The 24,839-nt window shown below is 35.9% G+C and overlaps 1 protein-coding gene across 4 annotated transcripts in view; it reads left to right on the top strand.

Annotated features, from left to right (window-relative positions):
• The window catches only part of ROCK1 (Rho associated coiled-coil containing protein kinase 1), a 92,585-nt gene that overhangs the window by 61,882 nt on the left and 5,864 nt on the right, over window positions 1-24,839 (top strand). For 3 of the 4 annotated variants that reach the window (XM_063326673.1, XM_063326674.1, XM_063326675.1), the window contains 14 exons: window positions 270-430; window positions 1,277-1,461; window positions 2,119-2,188; window positions 3,601-3,695; window positions 5,546-5,711; window positions 7,350-7,443; window positions 8,900-8,988; window positions 9,314-9,502; window positions 10,030-10,195; window positions 17,156-17,226; window positions 21,515-21,603; window positions 23,005-23,083; window positions 23,200-23,461; window positions 23,702-23,909. In XM_063326673.1, the coding sequence (XP_063182743.1) occupies window positions 270-430; window positions 1,277-1,461; window positions 2,119-2,188; window positions 3,601-3,695; window positions 5,546-5,711; window positions 7,350-7,443; window positions 8,900-8,988; window positions 9,314-9,502; window positions 10,030-10,195; window positions 17,156-17,226; window positions 21,515-21,603; window positions 23,005-23,083; window positions 23,200-23,461; window positions 23,702-23,909 (1,924 nt within the window). Of the gene's footprint in view, window positions 1-269; window positions 431-1,276; window positions 1,462-2,118; window positions 2,189-3,600; window positions 3,696-5,545; window positions 5,712-7,349; window positions 7,444-8,899; window positions 8,989-9,313; window positions 9,503-10,029; window positions 10,196-16,595; window positions 16,645-17,155; window positions 17,227-21,514; window positions 21,604-23,004; window positions 23,084-23,199; window positions 23,462-23,701; window positions 23,910-24,839 lie in introns of those variants that run through there. The other variant, XR_010069998.1, reaches the window with a different exon arrangement.

Here is a 24,839-nt window from a genome sequence, read left to right as displayed (position 1 = left end):
TATTTCTTTCACTATTTATCTTTCAGTTGTCATCATAATATTCCAGTGCTTTGAATGCAAATTAGAATTATATTTCTTGTTTAGTGTTTCTTGTAATAATGCCAGGAAGTTTTTACTCCGTAATCAGTCCATCTAACAGCAGAAGAACTTAAATAGCTGGACAAAATGATCTGAAAAATACTAGGATGTTTAAGACTGTGTTTACAAAAGCATTCTTGCAGATGCTACGTATTAATTTTTGTTGTTTTTCTCTCCCTAATCTTATTTAGAAATGGAAAAAAAAATAAAGGAAGAAAGGGCAGCAAGAGAAAAGGCAGAAAATCGAATAGTTCAAGCTGAAAAACAGTGTTCCATGCTGGACTTTGACCTGAAGCAGTCTCAGCAGAAACTGGAACACCTTCGTGAGCAAAAGGAAAGACTGGAAGATGAAGTAAGTAAAATGTTCATCACTAACAATTTTCTTTATAAATAAAAAATTATAGTTGCATTGAGAAACAGAAAATTAAATTAACTTACGCTAAGCTCCTTGTATAATACATTTCTCAGTAAATTGAATACAGTTGTTGGCCTAAATGGTATTAGCTAATACCTGCTTGTTTCTTAGCTCTTGGATGCCTTACGTATTTGAGCCCTTAATTTAATATAATGTAATTTTTTGTGTTTCCTATTTTTTTTTAAAGGAAAAACTTGCTTGTGAATTTGACTGTGTAGTCTGATTGGTTTGCAGTTACGAGTTTGCATTATCCAGAAAAACAATTAGAATATTGAGTGTGAAAATTAGGTACTAAGAATCCTTAATTTTTCTTTACAGGACACTGGGAATGAAGCTTATAACACCTTTCTTAGGGATTACGACTTGTGTAAATTAGTATTAGTTTTTATATAGCTGGTAGGCAGCAGTTTTTTGTAGGGTGAGAAGTTTTTAAGATCTGAAATCCACAGAGAAGTTTGCAGGACCTTTCGGCAGACAATTTAGGTTTCTTCCATTGTTGCCTTTAAGATAAGATAAAACAAATTTGGGACTTTGAAATAAACTAAGTACGGGGAAGCTTTATCATCATGCAGTGTCATATCAGTACCTTCTGTAAGGGCAACAGCTTTCTGTAAGATTATTGCACTGAAGTGTTTGGAGGTGTAGGAATATTTTTACACATTGACCAATGTGTAGCATCTAGGCGATGGTGTTTGACATAAAATAATCTATATAGGAAACACTTTGAACCACATGCGATTGGTTATTCAGCAAATGCTCCTAATTGAAATATTTCTCATTTAGGTAAAGAATCTAACGCTTAAGTTAGAGCAAGAGACAAATAAGCGAATAATGGCACAGAATGAATTAAAGGCGCAAGCTTTTGAAGCAGATAACTTGAAGGGTTCTGAGAAGCAGCTGAAACAGGAAATCAATACGTTGTTGGAAGCAAAGAGATTACTGGAATTTGAGTTGGCTCAACTTGCTAAGTAAGTAAAAATCTGAAGTAAAATGGAAAAAGTTGCTTAATTATACATGTGCTGTTTTGCCTGTTCCTATTAGTGAAAAAAGTTGTCTAGTGCACAGGCATTTTTTCCGAAACTAAAAGAATATTTTTAGCTGCATGTTATGATTTCTGTATGTAGCCTTCAGTGTTGGAATATTTTTGTTACGAGCTATGATGCAGAACTTGGCTCATCATTCTATGTCAAGGCATATGTGCCACTTTTATTTGAGTGACTTTTTTACAGATTGACTGTGATACTACTTATTAAATTGTATGGGGTTTTTAGTATTACTACATGGGAGTCGATAGCTTTTTTCCCTCTTTAACTCGCTGATTCCTTTTCTTAACATTGAAGACATTTTTCATGAATTAGACTTCTGTCATATCTTCATCTGACTTAACATTTCTCCATTTAGAGTACTTCTTGTCTCCTAAATTACATACTGAAACGATCATCAGGATAGAACAAAGAATGTAACTAAATCAGAATTTTAGCATACAGCAAACTGTTGGTCTTTGTGAAATAATACGTGTGCAACTGTAAGATCTTTCTAGGATGCTGTTCTGGTTAGAAATAATCTATCTTTCTCATTTGTTAGTAGCTGAGTTTTTACATGTTTTCCTTTTTTATTCCTTTAAGACAATACAGAGGAAATGAAGGTCAAATGCGTGAGCTTCAGGATCAGCTTGAAGCTGAGCAGTATTTTTCGGTAAGTCTTGCAAAGACTTGTGAGTGCTACATTTTGACATTGAACAGCTAATAGTTTGACATATTAAAATTTAAAAAATGTAAACAACAACCTGTCATAAATCAGCAATTCACAAAACCCTGCTTGAAATGCAAACAGTGAACAAAAATTAGAGAACATTAGATAGTCTATCTGATATGTTGCTTTGTAGTTGTTTGTCAAATCTTATATATTACATTGAGTGACTCTTACCTGAGTTATTCATCAGAGTAGTACCCATCTTGAGGTTGGAAAAGAGATATTTTTCTGACATAACCGCAAACTTTATTGTAGATAGTTCAAAGTCTCCATACTTACTGGAATATATTCCATGCTATTGATCTACCGTAAGTATATTTAAGAACCATAGATCCAGCAGCATTCTGCGCGTATTCCTCCTCTGCACCTGAAGTCCCTGAAGAGCCTTATTCAGTACTCCAGGTAGCCAAAATGTGTATTTCATAGATTTAGTTTGATCTGTTTCATTTCTGTGAAAAGAAACAATGGCACGAGATGCTCTATAATGCCTGAAGTTCAAATACATTCGTGAATATGGACAATTTCATTTCACTTCGGGAAGTATTTTTTAAATTTGGTTCTTCCTTGAAGGAGCAATAAAAAAATTTAATGTTTACTAAACTACATATGATTGTAATTTCATTATGTGTTACAGATTTTTTTCGTACATTTCTCCATAACATATTGCTAATAAGAAGATCCAGAGTATTGTGTTTCATTCTCGGTTTTCTCTTTTTTTGCTAGCATGGAGTTTGAATGAGACATTTGTAATTTAGTTTGAATATTTAGCAAAAGTACATTACTGTAGAAGATCAAATTTCAACTTTCAGAATTACTCTGGTGGTGTTAATAACAACATAGTAATTAAGAGCAGAAGTCATTTATGTAAATCACGTAAATCTGTTGAATCAGTTTTAAGACGAAGTCAGTCTGTACACAAAATCTTACCCTCTAAGAAAAAAGATACACGGATACAAACAGAATACAACAGGTGGAAGCACAGGACGGTATTAGGCTTGTTTGACTAACGTTTTGAGACAGTGATGCTACAAGAGGATGCAGTTTTGTCCTGTTGTCTCCAAGAGACCTGCTCAGCTGTGTCCTAGTGCCTTCCTTCTCTTTTGTCAGCAGGTGTGTTCGTACAACTATGTAGGAAACCAGACTAGCAAACAGAAAACTAACCTGGTCACATCAGTTCCCTGCACAAGGGCAAGTGGAAAGGAGCATCTCAGACAGGCAGGAAGGCGGAAATTCCATTAAAGACAGTTCTGGCACATGGTGGGATTTGACAGATTCAAACCAACCAGTACCAAAACAATGAAGAATTTCACTGTGGAATTTGAATAATGATTCTTTTTTTATGCTTTCTTTTACAGACACTTTACAAAACTCAGGTTAAGGAACTGAAAGAGGAAATCGATGAAAAGAATAAAGAAACTCAAAGAAAAATGCAGGAATTGCAAAATGAAAAGTATGCCCATTGTGTTTCTCAAATAGACATAAGTTTTTCCATATAATATGGTCTCACTCATGAATATTTTGAATCAGATTTAAAATGCTTATTTCATTCAGAAAAAGACAGGTCTCGAAAGTGTAAGATGGCAAATACATAGGATGTTACCTATTCTGACTCACAAAGCCAAATATTGTTATTCATATTTGCTTTGGACTCTATTTGTAATGTCTGGAAGAAGAATGATGACTTCTGAGAATTTATGAAGATGCAAAATTTTGAAAAAACATTACAATTTGTGGTAATGATCTTGCCTGTGTAACAACTTTTTTTATTTGATTTAATTATCCTGATAATTACTTAGTATATTTCTATAGCCAGTTAAATAATTTGAGAAAAAGATAATCAAAATACTTTGAATTCTAAGTGTAGTATACAGATGATCACAGCAAAACTAGATAATCCAACAACCATTAATAGTGATGTACTATTTTCTAAGTTAGCAAGTAAGGAAAGAAGTTTTTTAAGCTTGTTTTTCCAATTTATTAATTTATTTAATATGTACTTATTCTGAAGAAGGAGACTATAGCCTTATGCATGAAGCAGAGTTTCTCTCTTGTTCTACTTGAGCATCAGCATTGCAAAACAATCTAAAGGGAGAAGGTTATGTACAGTGTTCGCAATGCATTTTGGTGGGCTAAGAAAGGGAAAAAGAAAAGATGTTGGGCTAATAAATATGATACAGGAGGAAAACACCTGTCTATGCAAAGTTGTTCAGGAGTAGTATCCAACTTAAAAAGAGGGGAGGGGAGGAGTGACTTCCTTTAGTCTTCTTGCGAGTTTTTTTCTTTTTCTCTTTTCTTACTTCTTTTTATAGATTCCTTTTATTCTATACCCTCGCTGTTCTCCACAATCTTGTGTTCGTTATAAACGTTTTTCACCTCTATACAACTGTGGGAATTGTGACAAACTCTGATATATTTCAACCAGTTACCTTTTAACAGTAGAGGCCCATATCTACCTCAGATCTGTCAAATGAGTGGACTCCATAGCCATTTCACTCCATAAATCTCTTTTTATTTTGCAGTGCAGGAAGGGCATCTGTCATGAGCCCATACTGCAGTAATGTATTGCCACTTCTAGCTCCGCATGATGTGGGCTGTGTCACATCACTGCCCACTGACATGGGTCCATCTGACTCATGGGTGCTAGACTGGCCACCATGCTTTATGTGGGCTTGTTTGCACGCATATGTATAGGAGCTCTGCCTGTACTCCAAGCAAGAGAAGAAAGCTTGGCTTTTATGCTGAACTGATTAGAAGTTGTGTATACATTAATGAGATACTGCACCCAAGTTACTGTCCCCTGCCTCTCAAGCAGGATAGAATTTGCAGGCCTTCCTGCAAAACCTTGCATAGGCGTAGAACCACTGTATGTTTTCAGAAACGATGCAATTTTCCTTATTGTTCAAACAGTCCGGAGCACGCATCTTCGTGAGCATTTATCTTGTGTAAAAAAAAATGGCTAATACTGGTAGGATTAAGTATCTTTTGATGGACCATACCGTACATGCAATTTAATTTTATTTTTTATTCCTCAAAGGCAGGAGAATTTGACACCTGGTTTCCTAAGGGTTGATGTTTCATGGATGATTGAAATTTTAATTGCATTATAGTAAGCTTGCAGCTGTAGCTTTTGTGGACCATCAAAAGATAGAATAGTACAGGGTGTGATTTTGTAAATCTTGTTTTTCTTAAGAAACTAAGATAATAACAGTTAGCTGAATGGTATAATTTGGGTTTGTTAGTCTTCCTGAAAATTTGGAATGTTTTGCATGGGAGAACAAAATCTTAATGACCTTTTTACAGAGAAACGCTCACTACCCAGTTGGATTTAGCTGAAACCAAAGCTGAGTCAGAACGGTTGGCACGAGCACTCCTTGAAGAACAGTATTTTGAACTGAGTCAGGAAAGCAAAAAAGCAGCATCAAGACACAGGCAAGAAATGACTGATAAGGACAGCATCATAAGAAGGGTAAATTATTCCACTGTAATTAATGCCTATATATATCTTCCTATATATTTTCATTTTAATTTATAAAGTCTTTCTGTGGTCATAAGTGACAATTATTCAAGTATCTGAGTTTTGGACTCAGTTGGAACCTTAAACATTTAAATCCAATCATGTGAACTCCCAAAGAAACGTAGGCTCAATGAATCTGAGGTGAAGCCAGATTGAAGATCTAGCAAATGTGTATAATTCAGTTATTAAGCCTTTTGTAATTACTTCTGGTCATTGCCAAATGTATTTTTAAAATCTTGTAAATTTATGAAGCTGTGTATTAGAAACTCTTAGTGCAAAGTTATGTAGCCTTTTAAAAAAAACAAACAACTTGGAAGTCTTGAGTTTCTTCCCTCTGGTAAACTATTAAAAAAACCCCAAACCCAACACAAACTTCAAACTGTAATTTTTGAATATACTTTATAGCGTAGCTCTTGAATATTAGTGTCAGGTTGATGAATGTCTTAACTGAAGAGTTTCAAATAGCAAGCCATGTATAGCATAGTTATTTTATCATTATTGTTTTTTCCATTTAGCATCAGCTGTGCAGATTTTCTTAAGAATCCAGGGGGTGTAAAACTCTAGGCATAACTGAATTTGGGTCAATTGCTCAAAGTTTTCCATTAGCACTACCAGATGAAATATCCATTATGTTAGTGGATATTACATCTCTGTGTAAAGATAACGGAATTGTTTGTTGCACGTGTTTTCTTTTATAAGCTTGAAATCTCCAGAATGCCACCATTTCTTAATAATCATTTATAAGACTGTCTGTGGTATTGAAAAAATACTTTCTTGCCAGTGTGTTTTTCGGTTTCAGATATTCTGATAATTTTGTCAGACAGCTTGATACACAATCATTTCAATAGGCTTCAAACAAAACCTTTTTTTCAGGAATGCAATTGTGTCTGGGTTTTAATGTGTATTTGTTAAGTGGTTAGCAAAGTGATCCCGACTCTCTCTTCTGGCAGCTTGCATATTCAAAGTGTAACGGTTTTTCTCCCTGCCCACCCCCCCCTTTTTTTTTTGTAAACCCATGTACATATTTACCTATGTATGCTTTGACTTAGACCAAATTTAGTTTTATTTCTGTGCTGATTTATACCTGTTTTTCATGATACGTAACAATTTTTTAGTAGCAGATGCCACAAATCTACTCTAGCCTTGAATGGTGGAGTCGTGTCATCTATCAGCTGCTTTCTCCTCTGGAATCGGGGGATCAGGCCTCTAGTACTACTTTTTCCAAATTACCACATATTGATTGAAAATTGCCACATTCAATAACTGACAATCTAATTTTGCTTAAGTTAATTTTTTAATTATATACCCCAGTATTGTCAGTTCTGCAAAGGTCATTTAAAAAAAAAAAAGAATTCCTGCTGGGACAGGTGTATTTTCAGCCTTCTGGTAAATCAAGACAGCTTAGAAGAAAAGTACCATTTTTTTAAAAAATTCAGGTTTGAAAGGTGAGCAGATTTTTTTCGTATATAATCTGAGGAAGGCCTTCCAAGTAAATGGCTGTTACAGGTTTAAGGGTATTTAAAACAATAGTATTATAAATATTTTTAGAATTTATGTTCTTTATTTTAAAATGTGTTTGTTTTCATTTAGCTGGAGGAAACTAATACCACATTAACCAAAGATGTTGATTTAATAACAAAGGAAAATTCAGAGATCAGTGAAAAAATTAAGAAACAGGAGGAAGGTATGTCATATTTGGAGTTTCAATTCATCTGTTATGAAGCACAATTGAATTTGAAGCATATGTGGCAAAATGGAAATGGGATATGGGAGATGCTGCTTTTTATCTTCCCTATTACTTTGGGCTTGATGAAAAATAATAGAAGTCATTGTTTTAATCTTGACAATATATCTTCCATGTAAATTGCCACTCTTTCTACTGTATTGCTTCCATTTCCGTGCACTGCCTTTATTATTGAAAACGATTAAAATCTCAGCTGCAGCAGGTAGGAAAAAGTGAGTTTCTGCTTATAGTCCCCTCCTGACTTTTTAAAACAAGTTAGCACTAAGTTTCTGCAGGCACACACTTGATGCCCCTCCAGTACAGCTCATCCATATATTGTCTGTCCAACCCCCTTCTGCCAGCCATGCCCTTGTGCACGTGAAAGTTAAGGAAATGTATTTTCTTCATTTCATATTGCACACAATGCATTTATTAAAGTTTTTGTTTCTATCTCCAGTATTTACAATAAAGCAGTATCAATATTTCAGCTGCCTTAAGGTCTCACTTTAGATTCAGAATCTGAGTTGTGATCTCACACTTACCAGTGGATAGGCGTTCTATTTACATGCGTTCTGACTATACGGGGAGTTACTTTATTGTCAGTTTTCTCCCATGGTTTTGCATTTGAGCAAGCATTATAAAATCAGAATGCATGCTTTAATATCTGTTGGCTGTGAGAGTAAAGGCCTTAATGGTTATGTTGCCAGTGTTGTTGCAAACACTGTGTAGGCAGGAAAGCATACAAAAATATTTTCCCTTAGTTCTGCATTTCTGTAATAGCAGGCATTGGATGAGTAAGCAGTTTTCAGTATTTTTTTAGTTTATGGAGTTTGTTACTTTTAAGTACTTGAAAATTAGTCTTTAACTGTTCGTAGTTTTGGTGGAGAAATCCTTGTCAGTGAAATGCATACTCTAGAAACTTTGGGAACAAATCAGCAGACTGGAAGTGTGATAGAAAGATTGGTATAATTGAGTAACTGGTGTGAGAGAGAGGTGAGGGTCATTCCTTGTTTAAAGAAAGCTTTTTTCCCCTTTATTGAATGTGAGCCCAGTCATATCAATCTTATTCTGTGTGGGTACTGACTTAATAAGTTTTGGTACTGCAGAAACACTTTTGGTAGTGCAAACACGAAGCAAGTGGGGCAACAAACTTAATCATCACCAGGAAGCAAAAATACGTATGTTGGCTTTAGTATTTAATCTTAGTGCCTTTCTGATATATCCTTCTGGTAATTTTCTATCATTACAGTAGCATTAAACCAGTAAACTTTATCGTTGCAAACTGTATTTTGCACATTAAGTGACACAACAGGAAAATGAAGAAAAAACCCACAAATTATGCAACTGTAGAAGTGATTAAGCTGAGAAATATTTACCTTGTCCTAAACTGTCTCAAAGTTGAATATTATTTTAACAGAATACAAAGTGAAAAAAGAGGAGGAAATCAATAATATTAGAATGCATTATGAGAAGAGCATTAGCACTGAAAGAACTCTGAAGACACAGGTATAACCTTTTATGCAATTTAATAACAATAATTTCTTTGCATATCGGATATATTTTCAGTTTATTGTTTTTTGTGCAACTAACTCTTAGTTCCTTTAAATTTATATTATCCATGATGTATAATATGCATTGTTGATATTTACAGTTGAAAGAATAAGTTTTGATTCTGTGAGCTTTTCAGTATTACTTCTGTCATGAGTAGGGGCCATTTATGTTGGTGAAGATTTCTTTTGATCGAATCCTATAAGTAGCGGAACTTAGAAGTTTTGTATGAAACATGCTTGCATATATTCTTTCTCTTACTGGTTTTCCTTTTTCTTAACAGGCTGTCAACAAGCTGGCTGAGATAATGAATCGGAAAGAATTTAAAATAGACAGAAAGAAAGCTAATATGCAAGATTTGAGGAAGAAAGAGAAAGAAAACCGAAAGCTCCAATTAGAGCTTAATCAAGAAAAAGAGAAATTCAATCAGATGGTAGTGAAATACCAAAAGGAGCTCAATGAAATGCAAGCGGTAAAATAATCTTAATTTTTTTGTCACATTGTGGAATTCTCTCTGCAGGAAAAATGCGTAGCTTCTAGTCTACTTGAAAAAATAACAAGTTCTGTTTCCGGTGTTCTAGACTACAGAATTTTAGTGAGGCAGACAACTTGACAAGTGTGCAGCTGTGTTTGTTCTCATTCATTTTGCCTTTCTAAATTCTTAACTGTGGAAGTTACTGATATATTATGAAGACTAAAAAAATGAATACTGTGTAGCATACTATTTATGCAGTTTATTTCACTCGTAGATGTCTCCTTTTCAAAACAAATGGTAATTTAATAGATTAATCAGACTATTTTGTACCTGAATGCATTGCTGGATCTTTGATATTTAACTTTTTTCCAAGTCTGAACAAACACTTCTACTATAATAATTTATGCTAATGCTATCAAAAATCTCTAGCGATATTAAAAAAATAGTAATGAGTTTTGTTTTCAGAATACTTTGCTGCCATGTTTTTGGTGTCACAGTAACTACGCATGTGTATATAAATACAGCAATTAGCAGAAGAATCTACGTACAGGAATGAACTCCAAATGCAGCTGGATAGTAAAGAGAGTGACATAGAACAACTACGAAGGAAAATTTTGGACCTCCAGCAAGGAATGGATTCTACGAGTGTTGCTAGTCTCCCTACGGATGAAACGGATGGAAATCTTTCAGGTAAGAGAAGAGCATATTTGAACTACTTGATTTTGTGCGTACATATCATTTTGGAAGGTATTGTTTCAAACAAGTTACTTTTAAAATCTCACTGTCTCTGTCTATATCACATCTGCACTTTGTGGGGTTTTTTTGCTTTTTATTTCATAGCTTAGCTGTTTATATTTAAGTCTTAATTTCTTCTCACGTCACTCCTGCCACTTATGGCTTGGCATTAGCATGATTTTTAGCTACTTTTGTGCAAAGAGTATCTTTACATCTGCTGCTGTTTGAATATAGTGAATACAATGTGCAGTGTCCAGTGAATAGAATACAGGGCCAGCACTTCCACAACATCATGATTGTATTTTATATCTTGAATGCAAAATTGCCTCAAACTTGTCTGTTCTTACTCACAGTTACGTAGCACCTTTGTGACAAGTGGCAATAATTACCAATGTGAAAAATAGTTGTAGGAACTTCCATAATGCATTTATGGTTTTATGGTACTCTGATTTAGCAGATTAATAGAGGAACAAATAATACAGTGTAGTTAGCCATTTCCATGTAGTGTCAATTCCAGGCACTGTATTTTGAGACCCGCTGTTACACTGGTTAGTGATTCCCTCCTTCCCCATAGTTTGAAAAGTGTAATCAGTCAGTACTTTCACATCATTCACTCTGGATCTCTAGATAAAGGAAAAAAACGTTTAGTGATAGTAAGCTGTGCTTAACAATTTCCATATGTTGGAGATAGGTTTATATTTTTGTATAGTAATTTTTATAATTCATCATTAAATTCTTAATAAATGCTTGTCTTACGGATTTATGGACTGATTTTTATTATAGAAAAATATATTAAAATATGCGAAAATAGAATACTGTTTTGTGTCTTTTAAGACCTCAGTGTAATCAGATAAAAGCAAATAGAATCATTTTAGGTGTCTCTTTTCCTGTTAATGCACTTCATGCTGCTCAGATTGCCACATTCTAGAGTTTTTCCAGGGGTCTTAAAGTGATTGAAATTTCAGGTAGGTTACTAGATTTAGTATATGTTTTTCTGTAGTTGTTCCTTTCTGTGTCTATTTTTGTGTACTGTCTTCTCTTAGTATATTTGTAGATTTTAATTTGTGGTTAATATTAAAGTGAATTCTGTTCTAGAATAGATTTTCATTTGGATAACGATAGTCTTTTCTGTACAACTTCCATTCTGTCCAAGAAACCTTTTGCATTCTGGAGTTTGATCTGTAAAACACTCAAGCAATTGCCATCTTGTAAAGTAGATGCCTATTTTACTTGTTTTGAAAACATCTTCTGGGCCAAACTTCCATTGAAACTCAGTATTGGAAATTCTTAGAGCTATTAGATTGGTGAAGGAATGTTTTTTTTTTTTCTTAGCTGTCACCTGCTAGGAACTCCCTCAGGTATTTCTGAACTGTCAGTACTTCTCAGGAGTTTTTCTCTTAGATGCGAATTCTCAGTGTATTCCATTTAATTGAGGTAAAAAAGAAAGGCTTTACTTACTAAAGTGTGTTTTTTTCCCCCCTCAAATTACTATTTGGAATCAAGCCTTATGTTTGATAGTGTTTCCTAAATGAAGAACACTGTAGTTCATAATTTTTATTGAAAAATTCTGAACACCTGTAAATTGAGAGCTTAAATTTTTCTACAAGAAAACAGACTAGATTTATTCTGTGTAAAAGGGTAGTTTTGAACTTCCTCACTTTCCTTCTCAGCCATTTCCAGCATAATGGCTGTTGTCTATTACACCGAAAACACCCAGTGCCTCCATCTGGGCATAGGCACCTTCCCTGTTTTGTTCTTAAGGGCAATAGTATGTAAATATGACCCTGGTGTCTCTTAGATCTTGGAAAGACTGTAGGAGTAAGTTCTTTCTTTGCCTGCCTCATTAAGGTACGTTGTTTTCAGTTTTACCTCTGGAGACGTGTGTAGTCAGGCTTCTGCCCGTATGACCTGCCACCACAATTTTGGGGCAGAAATTTTGGTATGTGCAAGATCTTTTCAAGTCAGCTGTAACTTTTCCATTGTTAATTAGAACATCACAATTACTGGAAGGTCTTGTGGTCTTCTACTTTGTCTTCTATACTCATGACCCCTCTAACTATTTCTTTGTTACTAGCCTTTTATTTCTCTTGTCTTCTTTTTTGCCCTTTTCTCTACATGTGCCTCTGATTTTTACTGCAGTTGTGCTACTGGTGTTACTGTGTCATACAGGTAGGACTTCTAGTACATATTATTAGGACTTCTCTAGATTTAGATCATGTCCCTACGCGCTGACTTTTTTTTTTTTTTGAGTGAGGCTCTGAGTTGATCAGGATCTGAATAAGAAGCAATTTAGGTAATTAAAAGAGATTAGGTGACACTAGTATAGTCAGATTTCACAGATCTGTCAAAGAGCCAAGTAGAGGGCAGAGGAGTGCACTAGCCTTATAAGGAGGAAGAGAAAAAAGTCAGTCTTCAAAGCAGAAATACCCCATGCCACAGAAGAGGAAATTATCCAGCGCATAGTTAGTTTTCTGCAAACCAAGTAATTAGTCTTCAAAACAGAAGGTGCCATGCCACAGCAGTTCATTTGCTACCATTTAGTTCTATATGAAGTTGTTTGTCTTCAACTGTCATCACTTCTGTAGCCCAAACATAGACATTCCTTCAGAGCACCTTGAATAGCATCTTGTTTAAGAGGTGGATCTGATGAGGAGTCAATAGGATTCTTTATCTGATGCATCTGTTCTTAAGACAAAGACATTCCTTAAAAATATTTAAGGCAAATAAATGGCAGAACTACTAAATAAGTAATCATAGTGTGATTTATTCGGTTTCCTGTCACAGTAAAAACATCACCAGGGAAAAAATGAAAACATGAAATAATGTAAACAAGTAAAAAAGAATGATTCCGTGGTCTCAATTCTGGCGATGGACACTCTCTGGTTTAATTGAGAAAAAACTTGGTATGAAATGGTGTGATAGTAATGTTGGTGGAATTCCAGAGAGACCTCTGGCTCTCAGGCATTTTCCGCTGTCCTCCTGCATGGCAGAGAGGTTCAGGCTGTGGGGTGTAGCGTCTTGCCTAATCAGGGAGCTTAGGTTACCAGCCACCAGAGAGGCTACAAGAGTAGAATTCATAATTTGCAGGAAGAGCATCTTGTAAAATGTTGACGTCGGAAGGCTTTACACTCTTTGAATAAACCCAAGGTAGTGCTAAAGTGAATTCCTAATACTCAGAAAAAAAAATCAAGAAAAAATTCTGCGTATTTGGAGGTAGATATAGAGAAATCACGTGGTAACGCACCTTAGAGCTCCATCTTACTCATAGGTTTCTGTCTGTCGTTGAGCTAAATACCCCCTCAAGTTCTAGTAGCTCTCAGGGCAACTTATGCTGCTCCCAAGGTAGGGATTGGCTTATTTAGACAATGCAGGCTATTCTCAGTCTTTTGCTTCACCAGACGGGAAAGATCGTGACTTGGAGGAAGGTTTTCCATGTGTTCAGTTCTAGGCATTTTTTGTAACTCTGGCTGCTGATTATTAATTCAGATAGCAGCATATGGGTCAGCTCATGTCTCCAATGTTAATAAAGTCCTTGGTGAAACAGCTGAACTATTTGCTTTTTAATGATGCCTTTGGAATGCCTCTTTCTCCTGGCTGGACTTTGGAAGTCTTAGTACTTATATGATTGTAAACAGAATTCTTCTTTGTCAAGACAAAATATAATCAGGAACTTAATTGTTAGAGGGCACTTAACCTGTTGTGAATTAATTCTTTTCATTTCATTGGCAAGGTAATTTAAGCAACTGAGCTGTCCTACAGGTTTAACTGCAGCACATAATGTTTTACAGTGTATGTTATAAATCATGTTTTACACAAAGATAGGATGGAATAATAAATGTGGACCATTTAAGCTATTAGTTGTTTTGGAATACGGGACACAGATACAACTTTCTGAAATACTTGCAAGTAGCCGTCACCTGAATAAACCTCAAAGCAAGATGCAGCCAGCAATCCTTGGTGAGATCAATGTGAAATTATAGTAAGACAGTCTGAGGAAGGCAAGAATCAAATGAGAAGGGTAGACTGGAAAGAATTAGCAAGATGGTGTCTCCAGGTTTTTGGTTACTATGGAAGGGTCTGAGGAGTAGGAATTTTTGAACATTGGAAAGAGATGCTCTACTGCTCATGAAGGCGCCTGTATTACTTAACTCCAAAACAACAAAAAGTCTCATAAATCAGTACAGTCATGGTTGTCTTGTGTGATTTTTACTGAAGACTTACTGTTAGAACTCACATTTATCATACTGAATCACAACGAATCCTGGCAATATGAATACTAACCGTGAAGATGTTTAGAATGCAAATCTACATTTTAATATATATTCAGAGATAATTATAAGATCTGTAGCCTTCATGGAATTCTTTCTTCATACTCTATTCAGGTCCAGCTAGCCATCAGATATTTTTGAGGCCTATCTTGGATTTTCTGGATTGCGAATACGAAGTATCAATTCTGGGATTCTTTCCAAAATACAGGGAAGTTGTCAGGGAATAGTTTTGAGCCTGTTTTTAAAGACAGGAATGGAAGATTGTTTTTCGTAGTCTAGATAGCCCATATTTTCTTAATTACTTAATCAGAACACTCATAAATATTATTCTTCTGGATCAAATCTTTGTGAAATAGCCAGTTGAGCGTTTGCAGTTGTGCTAACTAACTCTGTCAAGGGAAATTAAAATATACTATAAATATTACTTGAGACAAACCTTTGTGGCAAGGTTGGAATGAAAGGGATCGTCTACCCTTGCAAGAGTACATTTGGTTCCAGACGAATGGTAGGTTTGTTGAAAAGGAGTACATTCAGAAACTGTTATTTTCAACTGCAAGACATTATTCACAGTTCAGAAATCATCTCTCATGCAAATAGAATTTGCTCACCAAAATAGATTTGTAGTAGACAGAAAAGAATGTCAACTGATTCATTTGTAATAGCTCATCCACTTTCTACTTCCTTTGAAATTTCTTTCAGAACGTGCTGAAATAGAAGTGAACTTAGAAAAACTCCTTCTCAGACTGTCCCTATAAGCAGCATAGTACCTGCTGCATCTTTTAAAATTTATCATTATCAGATCTTTCCAGATTTCCATATGCTGCAATTTCCACAGATGCATACTTACTCCTTTTGAATCGCAGTTGTCCATACTATGTTGTTTATTAGCAGTGAATCACTTTATTTTGCACTGGAGGACTTGAGTTTTAGGATATTCCTAAAATTTCTAAAAATGGAAGAATCTTCTCTTGATGTAAAAATTATTCAAAGTATTCAAAATAGAATAACCATTATCTGTGATGCCTGCAGACATGAAGGAAATATATTCGCTTCTCCAAAGTGACTGAATATCAAGAATTGGGGAGGGGCCTGGAGGGGCAACCCCCACCCCCTGCAATTCTTATACAGATAGGAGAGAGGCAGGGAAATATAAATTTCCATCATTTTTCCAGGAAGGTTTCTTACTAGAATGAGTTCTGCTACTATGCCTTTTATTCCAATTAGAATTTCAATAGTTCAGTGGTCTCCCAGTATTTTGAAGTTAATTCTGTGTGGAGAAATGTTAGGAAATGATTCTATATTTTTAAATGCAGTCCTCTTCTAAATACTGTACACTGTAAGGCTAATGTGGGAAGGGTTTCCTTCTGTGCCTAATTTTAATGTTTTGTAGAAGGCTAGGCTGTCAGTCTCATTGTAATTTTACATAACAATGGACAATATGTTTTATATATTTGGATGTATTTTCAGAGCGTGCTGGGCTACACCTCACAGAGGGTTATCCCTGAAGGATAAAAGGGAGCAGTAGCTCATTCTTACATAAATAATTGTGGAGAATGTTTCAGCAAATTTTAACTTAATGTTTTTGAAGTTTTCAGGGCTGCTGGATAAGTTTATTGTAAAGAATGCATACATTAGCTATTGGCTATAATTCTGTACTCTGACACTTCTTTTACAAATCACATTTTTATGGTAATTTAAAAAAAATTTACAAAATTTTTCTCAATGGTAAAATAAATTTATAATTATGGAGTAAAATTTTGATTCTTTCATTCTCACATTTACAAAATTGTGAGACTTTTTACCATGTCATTTCAGATTAATGAAATCACAGTAGTTTCTCATTGCTATTACCTGGCTTCATAATTTAAAAAATATCTCTCAAAACCCAATATCGGTTAGCTGGAGAGGTTTTTTAAATCTATTATTCACATCAGGCACAATGCTAATTTTTTTGTGATGCTTCTTTGTATCATTGTTAAATTACTTCAGTAGTTTCATGGTAGGAAAATACGTTATTACACTACTCTCTGGAAAATTGTCCACTGAAATTTTGAATAAAATGCTTGTCTCTTATTCTTTATATCTAGTCGATTCTTCCTGCATTCCTTATTTATTTATCTCCTATGCTTATCTTCTGTGAGTAATGGGACACCCCTGTAGCTTTGCTTGCTCTTGTGCGCTCTCCATTTTTTGTTTCCCTTGGAAAATGTGGATCTGGTTTGTTTTACTTGCTGCATCTTCCTGCTGAGTATTTTCATAAAGCCCCTGTGAATGTTAAATTACGTTTATATTGAAAATCTCTTAATCATCCTCTGTTTAAGCTGTAACACATTTTCAAAGCAAAATCTTTCCTGCCTGGCTCTTTGCAAACTGTTTACATACAGTGTTAGATGTTGGCATCAAGGAAAACAGCTTCACTTTATTTTGCAGTAACTGTATCATCAAGTGTTAGCTTGTGATGAAGCATGAAGTAAATGCTTATCTTCATTTTATTTAGCTGTGCTTTTTATTCTGCTTTGCTAAATAGGTAATTGCTTATTACTGCATGTAGTACATCTTCCTTTCTAGTAATAGTTTGCTTTTGTGCTGTTCTGCTTTATTATTATAAATACATAAAATTATTTAATATTCATTTTTTTTAAACCAGAATCAAGACTTGAAGGTTGGCTTTCAGTACCAAACAAAGGAAATATAAAGCGGCATGGCTGGAAAAAACAGGTACCAAATGGATTACTTTTTTTTTCCTCAACTGCCTTGGAAAGTTTTTCAGGCATACGGTGAATTGGTTTTACGGTTCCTATTTAAGAAACAAACAAAATAATTAGAGTAATTTAGTGTGTATACATTACTTTATTGAAGAGAAAAAAAACCAACAATAAGACAATTAAAGTCCAGTATGAAATCTGCAGTAATAACATTGTGCAAATTTATGATGGGTGAGAAAATGCTTTACAGTGGGCATCCTGGAACCATTAAAAAATCCCATTTCTCCTTATAATCCTGTTACTGAAAAAGTAACTCTTTCTGCAACTTGACAGCAGAGAGTAGGGAATAGCACACATGTTCTGAATGCCATGGAAGAGTGCATCACACTATAACTTGCCACACATAATTTACCAGGACACTTCTGTCTCCCTTATTTTTAAAATGGTCAGTCTCTCTTGAGAAGTACTGGTTTAGTCTCAGAAACTGGACCTCTGTGCTGGAATTCCCACTCTAAACAAAGCAGTACTGTTTTGCCTCTGTGGAGGTTACGATCTGGTTCTTTGAAACTTCAGATGCTCAAATTGAGATACCTAGAAGCTTACAATCAGTTTCTGATTGTATTTTCTGGCTTTCCAGTTCCCCTCTTCGAACATCATTTAGTATGACAAATTGCAAAAGTGAACATGGTCACTAGAATTTTGTAAATTTTGCAAGTAATTTGTACGAAATAGTTTATTTCCCTGCATCTTCCTTACTTATATTCAAAGACCAGTATTGGAAATTATTCAGTTTATTTATGACACATTCAACGTAACTTTCTGATGCCTGCTGAAAGATCCTTCTCAGATCCTCCTGTTTACATTCACATTCTACAAGTGTTCGATGTGGTTCCTAAAAAAATTTAAAGAAGGTTTTAATTCCTGTCAAAGAAGCACTGAAGTGTTTGTATTGGGCTTTTAGCTGCTGAATTCCTTTGAAATACTCCATTTTTCAGTTGGTTAACATGACCTCCTTTATACAATCGAAGTTCCAGACCATTTTTACATCGATATCAGACCTTCTTGGTGATGTCTCTGTAAGTTAAAACCGCCACATCTTCTAGCTTGCAGAGGGTGAGTGTAAAGCTCTGCCCTATTTCAACTGATGGCTGCTTAGAGTATTCTCTGAGACCCTCTGATGAGAGGCCATGTGCACAAGTGACATTGAAAATGCTTGCTTACCGTGCTTTGGAACGTGGGGTTTTCTACAGGAACTTCAAATGCTTTTCAATTGGTTTCTGTTCTATTTGCTAACAGGGAGACGAAGCAGAACTGCAGGAAATCACAGGGCAAAGTCAAGAATGTTCTTGGTGTGCTATATTTGAGTCAAACGCCAATAATGTTTACATGTTCTTCAGGTGTCTTACGAAACACACCTATTTGCAAATCTGTTCCCTAACTTGTTCTGTTTGATAGCTTCTCCAGGTTGCTCTCAGACTTTTGGCAGTGTCCATGAACGGAAGCGACTGTGCCTAGGCACAAGTCATGTAGATTTATTCTGCTCTGGATTATCTAAAATACTGCATCATTTTCATGTCAGAATACCTCCAGCAGCGTTTGCTAGTTGTCTTCTAGAAATGGAGATTATTCTTGCATCCTCTGATGATTAAAATTTTAAACTTCTGATAAACGCAGCTTCTCCAGTGAAAGACTGTATCTGAGCTTCTTTAGGCATGCCCATTATAGGCATACTTAGTTCCTTCAAGATATTTTAGGCAGTTACTCCATTCATACTTTCCTAGTTTGAATAATAGTTCTTGCACTTTCAAGGAATTTGAGCTACAGATGGATGCCTCTATCATAAAATGAGTCATGTTGACAAGATTCATTAAACTAGCTGAGGTTCAAACCAGTGAGACACAGTAGCGAGGGGCCGTGTTGACTTATGTGTGTATTCTGTTGGCTGAACTGTAGTGCATCTGGAACAAGCTGGCTTGTAGTCAGCCTCGTCAGGTGCTTCTGTTCCAAATTCTCTGCGCTTTCAGTTTTGGGGTTGGTGGGAGGTATGCAATCTCAAATATAGGTGTGCCCAGATAAATGTAAATTAAAGGGAAAGCAAAATTGCATTAGCAGTGCAATTGGATTGATGCCTGAGTTGTTACAACTTGAGCTGCTGCATTTCTGACTCAAACGTCAGTAGCACTAATGTTTTTGCCCCATGCCCTCCAAGTTATTTAGCTTAAGTTAGAAAGGGGTGAGTGTGGAAGACTCATTTTAGAAGAACCAGTTGAGTTATACCTCAAGATAACACTAAAATGGGTTAGCCATATTTTTGTCTGAAACTTTATTTCATCTCAAGTGGAGATGATAAAAATATCCTTCAAAAACTGCTGTAGAACAGAACTACTGTCAGAAGATTTTTTTTTTGTATATTCACGACAGAATATTGAAGCTGTTGTGGGTAACTTGTCTTTTATGAGGTTAAATTGTTCTTTCACCGAAGCTTATATACAGTGTGATAAATGAATTCCATTGCAGTCAGAATTTGCATTTGTTATAGTTGTCATCTTAAGGCCTTGCTTTTGTGAAAGGCAGAGGTGCATACTTCAAAGACAAAGAAGGCATTAGCTTTCTGTTGAAGTAGATCAAAGGAATTCAAGCACAGACTCTTTTTCTTCAGTGGGGAATATCACAAGAGGCTCACACCATTACAACTTAGTACCTATTCAAGTTGATCAGGCTTTCTATTAAAGAATCCTGACTGAGGGGTTGAAAGTCCTTTTAGTTAGAGGAGAAAATACCCTTTGTGGCTTTTTAGGTACATTTCAGTAATTGAGATGTACTACTGTAGCACACAGCTTGTGCAACATGTTTTTAGAACACTATTCTATACACTTGCTAAGTTAACTTTCATATTCAGGTTTCCACGTCAAAGATGAAGTCCTGTGTAATGAGGAGGTTCAGCCTCCTCTTATAGGAGGAGTAAACACCATTTACTTAAATTTTCAGTACCTGCATGATGCAGAAACGCATTCAGTTACCTACCCGTAACTGGAATTCAAGATGAACTGTTCGTATATTCACTCTCTCACTTTCTTGCTTTTCTGTCCTTTCCCCTGCTTCTAGGTCATATTATACCTGAATTTGGAGCTCAATATGGACAGAGCAGTCAGTCAGTCTACCTCTTTTTAATCCACTTTAGTACCTCATATGTTTTAATACATTGTTTCTAAAACATTTGAAACTGCAGGGGCGGGATCTACCACAGCTGTCGTTGAGCTTATGATTATGGGCAGTTTTGGCAAAGACATTGGACTGGCGGCTGCCAGTGAAGAGCAACAGGCAGTGAATTCTCTGCAGGCTTGAGCTCACTGGGAAGTGCTTAGGTTAGAGGTATTTGATCTTAACTGACCTGTGGGTCACAAAACTTTTTTTCTGAGCAGCTCGCTTTGTTTTTCCTGTCATATGAACAAATCTTTTAATTCTATGTGATTGTGAACAGCACTGGAAGAGCATCTGTGTACTTTAGGTTGAGGGACAACATCCTTGGGACAGGCAGGCGGACACTGCAGTCATAGCCAGTATTTGGGAATTCTCTTGGAAATGGGGCCTGCAGTCCACTCCAGCTCTAAAACTCACGGTGCCTTCACAGTAGCTCTTGCTTATTCCCCAGAATCCTATGCATTCTGGAGTATTACACTTTTTCAGTGGCATGGGATAGGTATAATATATTAATCTGCAGATTTTGAGCAAGAACTTTTAAAACACTTAAAGAAACTAATCAGCACATTACCAAAAGTTTCTGTTCTTTAACATCTTTACCACTCTGGAAAAAACTGTGTGGTTTGACTTTTAAAGTGACATGTAGGAAAAGAATGGCCATTTCTTTTCTCCTCCTCTGCAGACCTTTCCCTTACTGTCTCAGTGTATTCCTAGATTTGGAATGTATATCAGACCTCTGTTTCTACTGATTCATTTTGACTCTTTATTTTACCAGTCCATTAAATTGAAAGCGTAGGAAATAGCTGGAGCTGTGAGAATCTCTTTGAGCCTACCAGTAGTTCAGTGTGAAGTACCAGTGAAACTGGTAGCATCAGAAGCATTTTAGGGTGCTCCAGTGACAATACGCAGTCACTGCAGCTCGTAGCATTGCACAGGCTGTCAGTAGTATAGCTGCCTACGTGATGATTTAAATATCTCCTGATATTAGTTTAAAAAATTTAATTTACTCAGGCTTTTTATGTGCATATGGGAGTACAGTAGGATAAACCTTGCTTTTTTACAATGCAATTTTAACTTGGTTTTACCCTTCCTTTCCCCAGTATGTTGTGGTGAGCAGTAAAAAGATACTGTTCTACAATGATGAAAAGGACAAGGACCAGTCTAATCCATCCATGGTACTAGATATAGAGTAAGTAAAGTTACTGTTGGTTTTGGAAACAAAGTGGCAAAAGAGCATTGTGTGTGAGATAATAGATAACAAATCTAAAATCAAGATTCCATAAATAATTTTTAATTTCCCATACTAGTTGGAAAATGTCTGTTTATCTGTATTTCAGGGTGCTGTTAACGAAAGATACTACTTTTTCTTTGTCCTACTATTGCTAAAAGTTAGAGAAAAAGTTAAATACGCAATAGTGTGGCACTGTCTGTAGTCACTGCTCTGAATTTACAGAAATGTCTCTGACCCTTCTCTGTCTCGTTACGACAGAGAGGGGTCAGAGACAGTGGAACCTACATATTATGCTATCTTTTTTTTATGATTCACTGTAATGACTGGTTTTCCCAGTTGCTTCAACAGCTGCTTTCTAAAGCAGGGCATGATAGTTGTGGGATAGATAGGGAACTGGCTGCCTTCTTTTAGGTCTTGTCCCTTTGTTTCATACGTTTTTCTTGCTGTCTGAGCATGGATCAGTGTTGATCAAGCCCAAAGCATTTCTAACTTTTCCAGATGGTTTCTGTTTAGAGTGACAAAATAAATTAATTGTGATCCCTTTACATTGGTTATACACAAGGAAAATTGTGTCAAATATCACTGAAGCCCATTGCTGATACATGACTGAGTGTGATGTTTGAACAGCTGATCGACATTATGGGACCTTGTAGAGCAGTAATTGAAAAAAGGTTTTAAAATTCATGAATAGTCTGCGAGTGACTAACAAATACAGTGGTCTGGAAGGAATCTCAAACTCAGGAAGTGCTTAAGCTGCCAATTGCTCGTAACCAGGAAAAGAGTTATTTTCTCTTTGAGCTGTTCCTTATTCTCTTTTCATAAACATCTGTTACAGCAACTGTTGAAAACAGGATGTTGGGATAGATGGACTTACAGTCTTGACCCAATAGAAGATGATGTTTGTTCCAATTTTAATAGCATTTTCAACAGCTGGTGCCCCAGATTGCTTTTGTGATGTTCTGGCATTGATTGTTTATCAACTGATAACATGATTTAGTAAAAAAATTAGTGAGTAGTACTATACTTCATATGATTACTTCCATTAGCAATAATCAGTTAGACTTCCCAATGTTCTGAGGAAGAATTGGAAAGCTTTGTTCACCGGTAAATTTGCTGTGATGGATCTTGAACCCATTGTAAGGTAATCCTCCTTCCATGCTATGAAATGTTTTGGTCTTACTTGGGTAGACAAAATCTATATGGTTTATGAATTAATTCCTAAAATCATATTGCAGCCTCAAAGTATATCATATTGCTTGCATAAACAGGATTTATAAGAACTTCAAAGCACTTTAATAACTTTTTAAAAAACATACATCGCCTTTTAGCATTTCCTGATTCATGTTTCTTCTAATGTAGTAAGCTGTTCCATGTCCGGCCTGTAACTCAAGGAGATGTATATAGAGCTGAAACCGAAGAAATTCCTAAAATATTCCAGGTAAAAAGAAGTGTATTCTCATTTCTATTTAACTCTCTTGAAAAAGTTTGGTATATATATAAAAAAAAAATAAATAGGTAGTACTTCAACAATAACACAGCAGTATTCTTTTTCAGATTCTGTATGCTAATGAGGGGGAATGCAGGAAGGACTTGGAGGTAGAACCAGTACAGCCGGCAGAGAAGACAAATTTTCTAAATCACAAAGGCCATGAATTTATTCCAACGTTATACCACTTTCCAGCCAACTGTGAGGCCTGTGCCAAACCTCTTTGGCATGTCTTTAAACCCCCTGCTGCCCTAGAATGTCGAAGATGCCATGTGAAGTGCCATAGAGACCACCTGGATAAAAAAGAGGAATTAATTGCACCATGCAAAGGTATCCTTGTGTTTTTTTTGCATTCTGTGTTCTCTGCATATGTAGCTGAACCTGCTAAACTATCAAAGGCAAGTAAAAGCACTTTAGTTTAAAGGTGTTCTACTCTTCCAAAAATATGTAAACAATTCCAATATATAGGTGCCATTGTCCTTCTTTCCAGTGGCACACCTGGAATGTCAGTTCTGGTTTTGATAACGAGTCCTAGCTTTCACTGAATCATCTTCCTCCTTTTACTTATAGTGAGTTACGATGTAACTTCAGCAAGAGATATGTTATTATTGGCATCCTGTCAAGATGAACAGAAGAAGTGGGTGACTCATTTAGTAAAGAAGATCCCGAAAACACCACCATCTACTTTTGTTCGTGCTTCTCCTAGAACTATGTCTACAAGATCGTCAGCAAATCAGTCATTCCGAAAAGTTGTTAAAAATACTTCTGGAAAAACTAGGTGAGAAACTACAAAAGCTGTGGAACTTTTTAACTAAAAAAAAAGTCTGTTTATAAGTCATACTTAATGTGAAATAATTCCACATTTATGACCGTTGAACTGCTGATCTCAATCTTTTCTCAAATCCTGAAGGAAGGAACAAACAGAATTCTCCTGCTATTGTGGTAAATAGATCAGTTCTTTGGATTTGGCAAGGCAGCGTAGAGATGGCAGTGCCTGGCCTGCCAATGCTTGTGAGGGAGCTGGTTGCATTTTTTCCTGTTTAAAGGCAAGACTCAGTAGATACAGCAGCAATGGCATTTACCTGCAAGGATGATCTGCATAGTCAGTCATGGATTGACTCATCGAGCTTGCACAAGCTAGAAGTCTTCTGCACATGGGGCGTGTAATGAGAAACTTACAGATGCTCAGTCTGTTGTTATGCCACTTCTTTTGGTGTGAGGCAGATTAAGTATTAATTCCATTCTTTCTCCCTGCTTGATATTCCCTGTCTTCTCCTATCCCAGCAGTTGTTTTTGTAAGCTGTTTGTGACCCCTGCATTAACCAGGGCCAGATGTAAAATATGCTTTTTTAATGCTAGGTTACTGTAAGCTGATTTTTAACCTGCATTAGCTTCCTCTTACAGTATATGCGTTCCTTTTCCCCCAAAATAACCGATTGGGTTTACAGTATGAAGTGGAAAGTAGCATCTGAGTAGGGAGAGTCTACCTAAATTGGCAGTGGTACCGAAATAAATGTCCTGCAAACATTCTTTGCATAAAATGCAATAAAAGCAAACTTTTGCATGTAAAGAGACACTGGGCATATCATGAAACATCTTCCTGCAGAGAAGAGTAGGGAAAAAATCTGGAAGATAAAAGGGTGCTAATTTTCTTGTCCCCATAATTAACGCTAAAGCAGAAGTGATCATCCAAGATCCAAAAGCTTTT

This window comes from Chroicocephalus ridibundus, chromosome 2, assembly GCF_963924245.1.
Source record: "Chroicocephalus ridibundus chromosome 2, bChrRid1.1, whole genome shotgun sequence".
Classification (NCBI taxonomy): Eukaryota; Metazoa; Chordata; class Aves; order Charadriiformes; family Laridae; genus Chroicocephalus; species Chroicocephalus ridibundus.
This window is presented reverse-complemented; position numbering and strand designations above follow the sequence as displayed.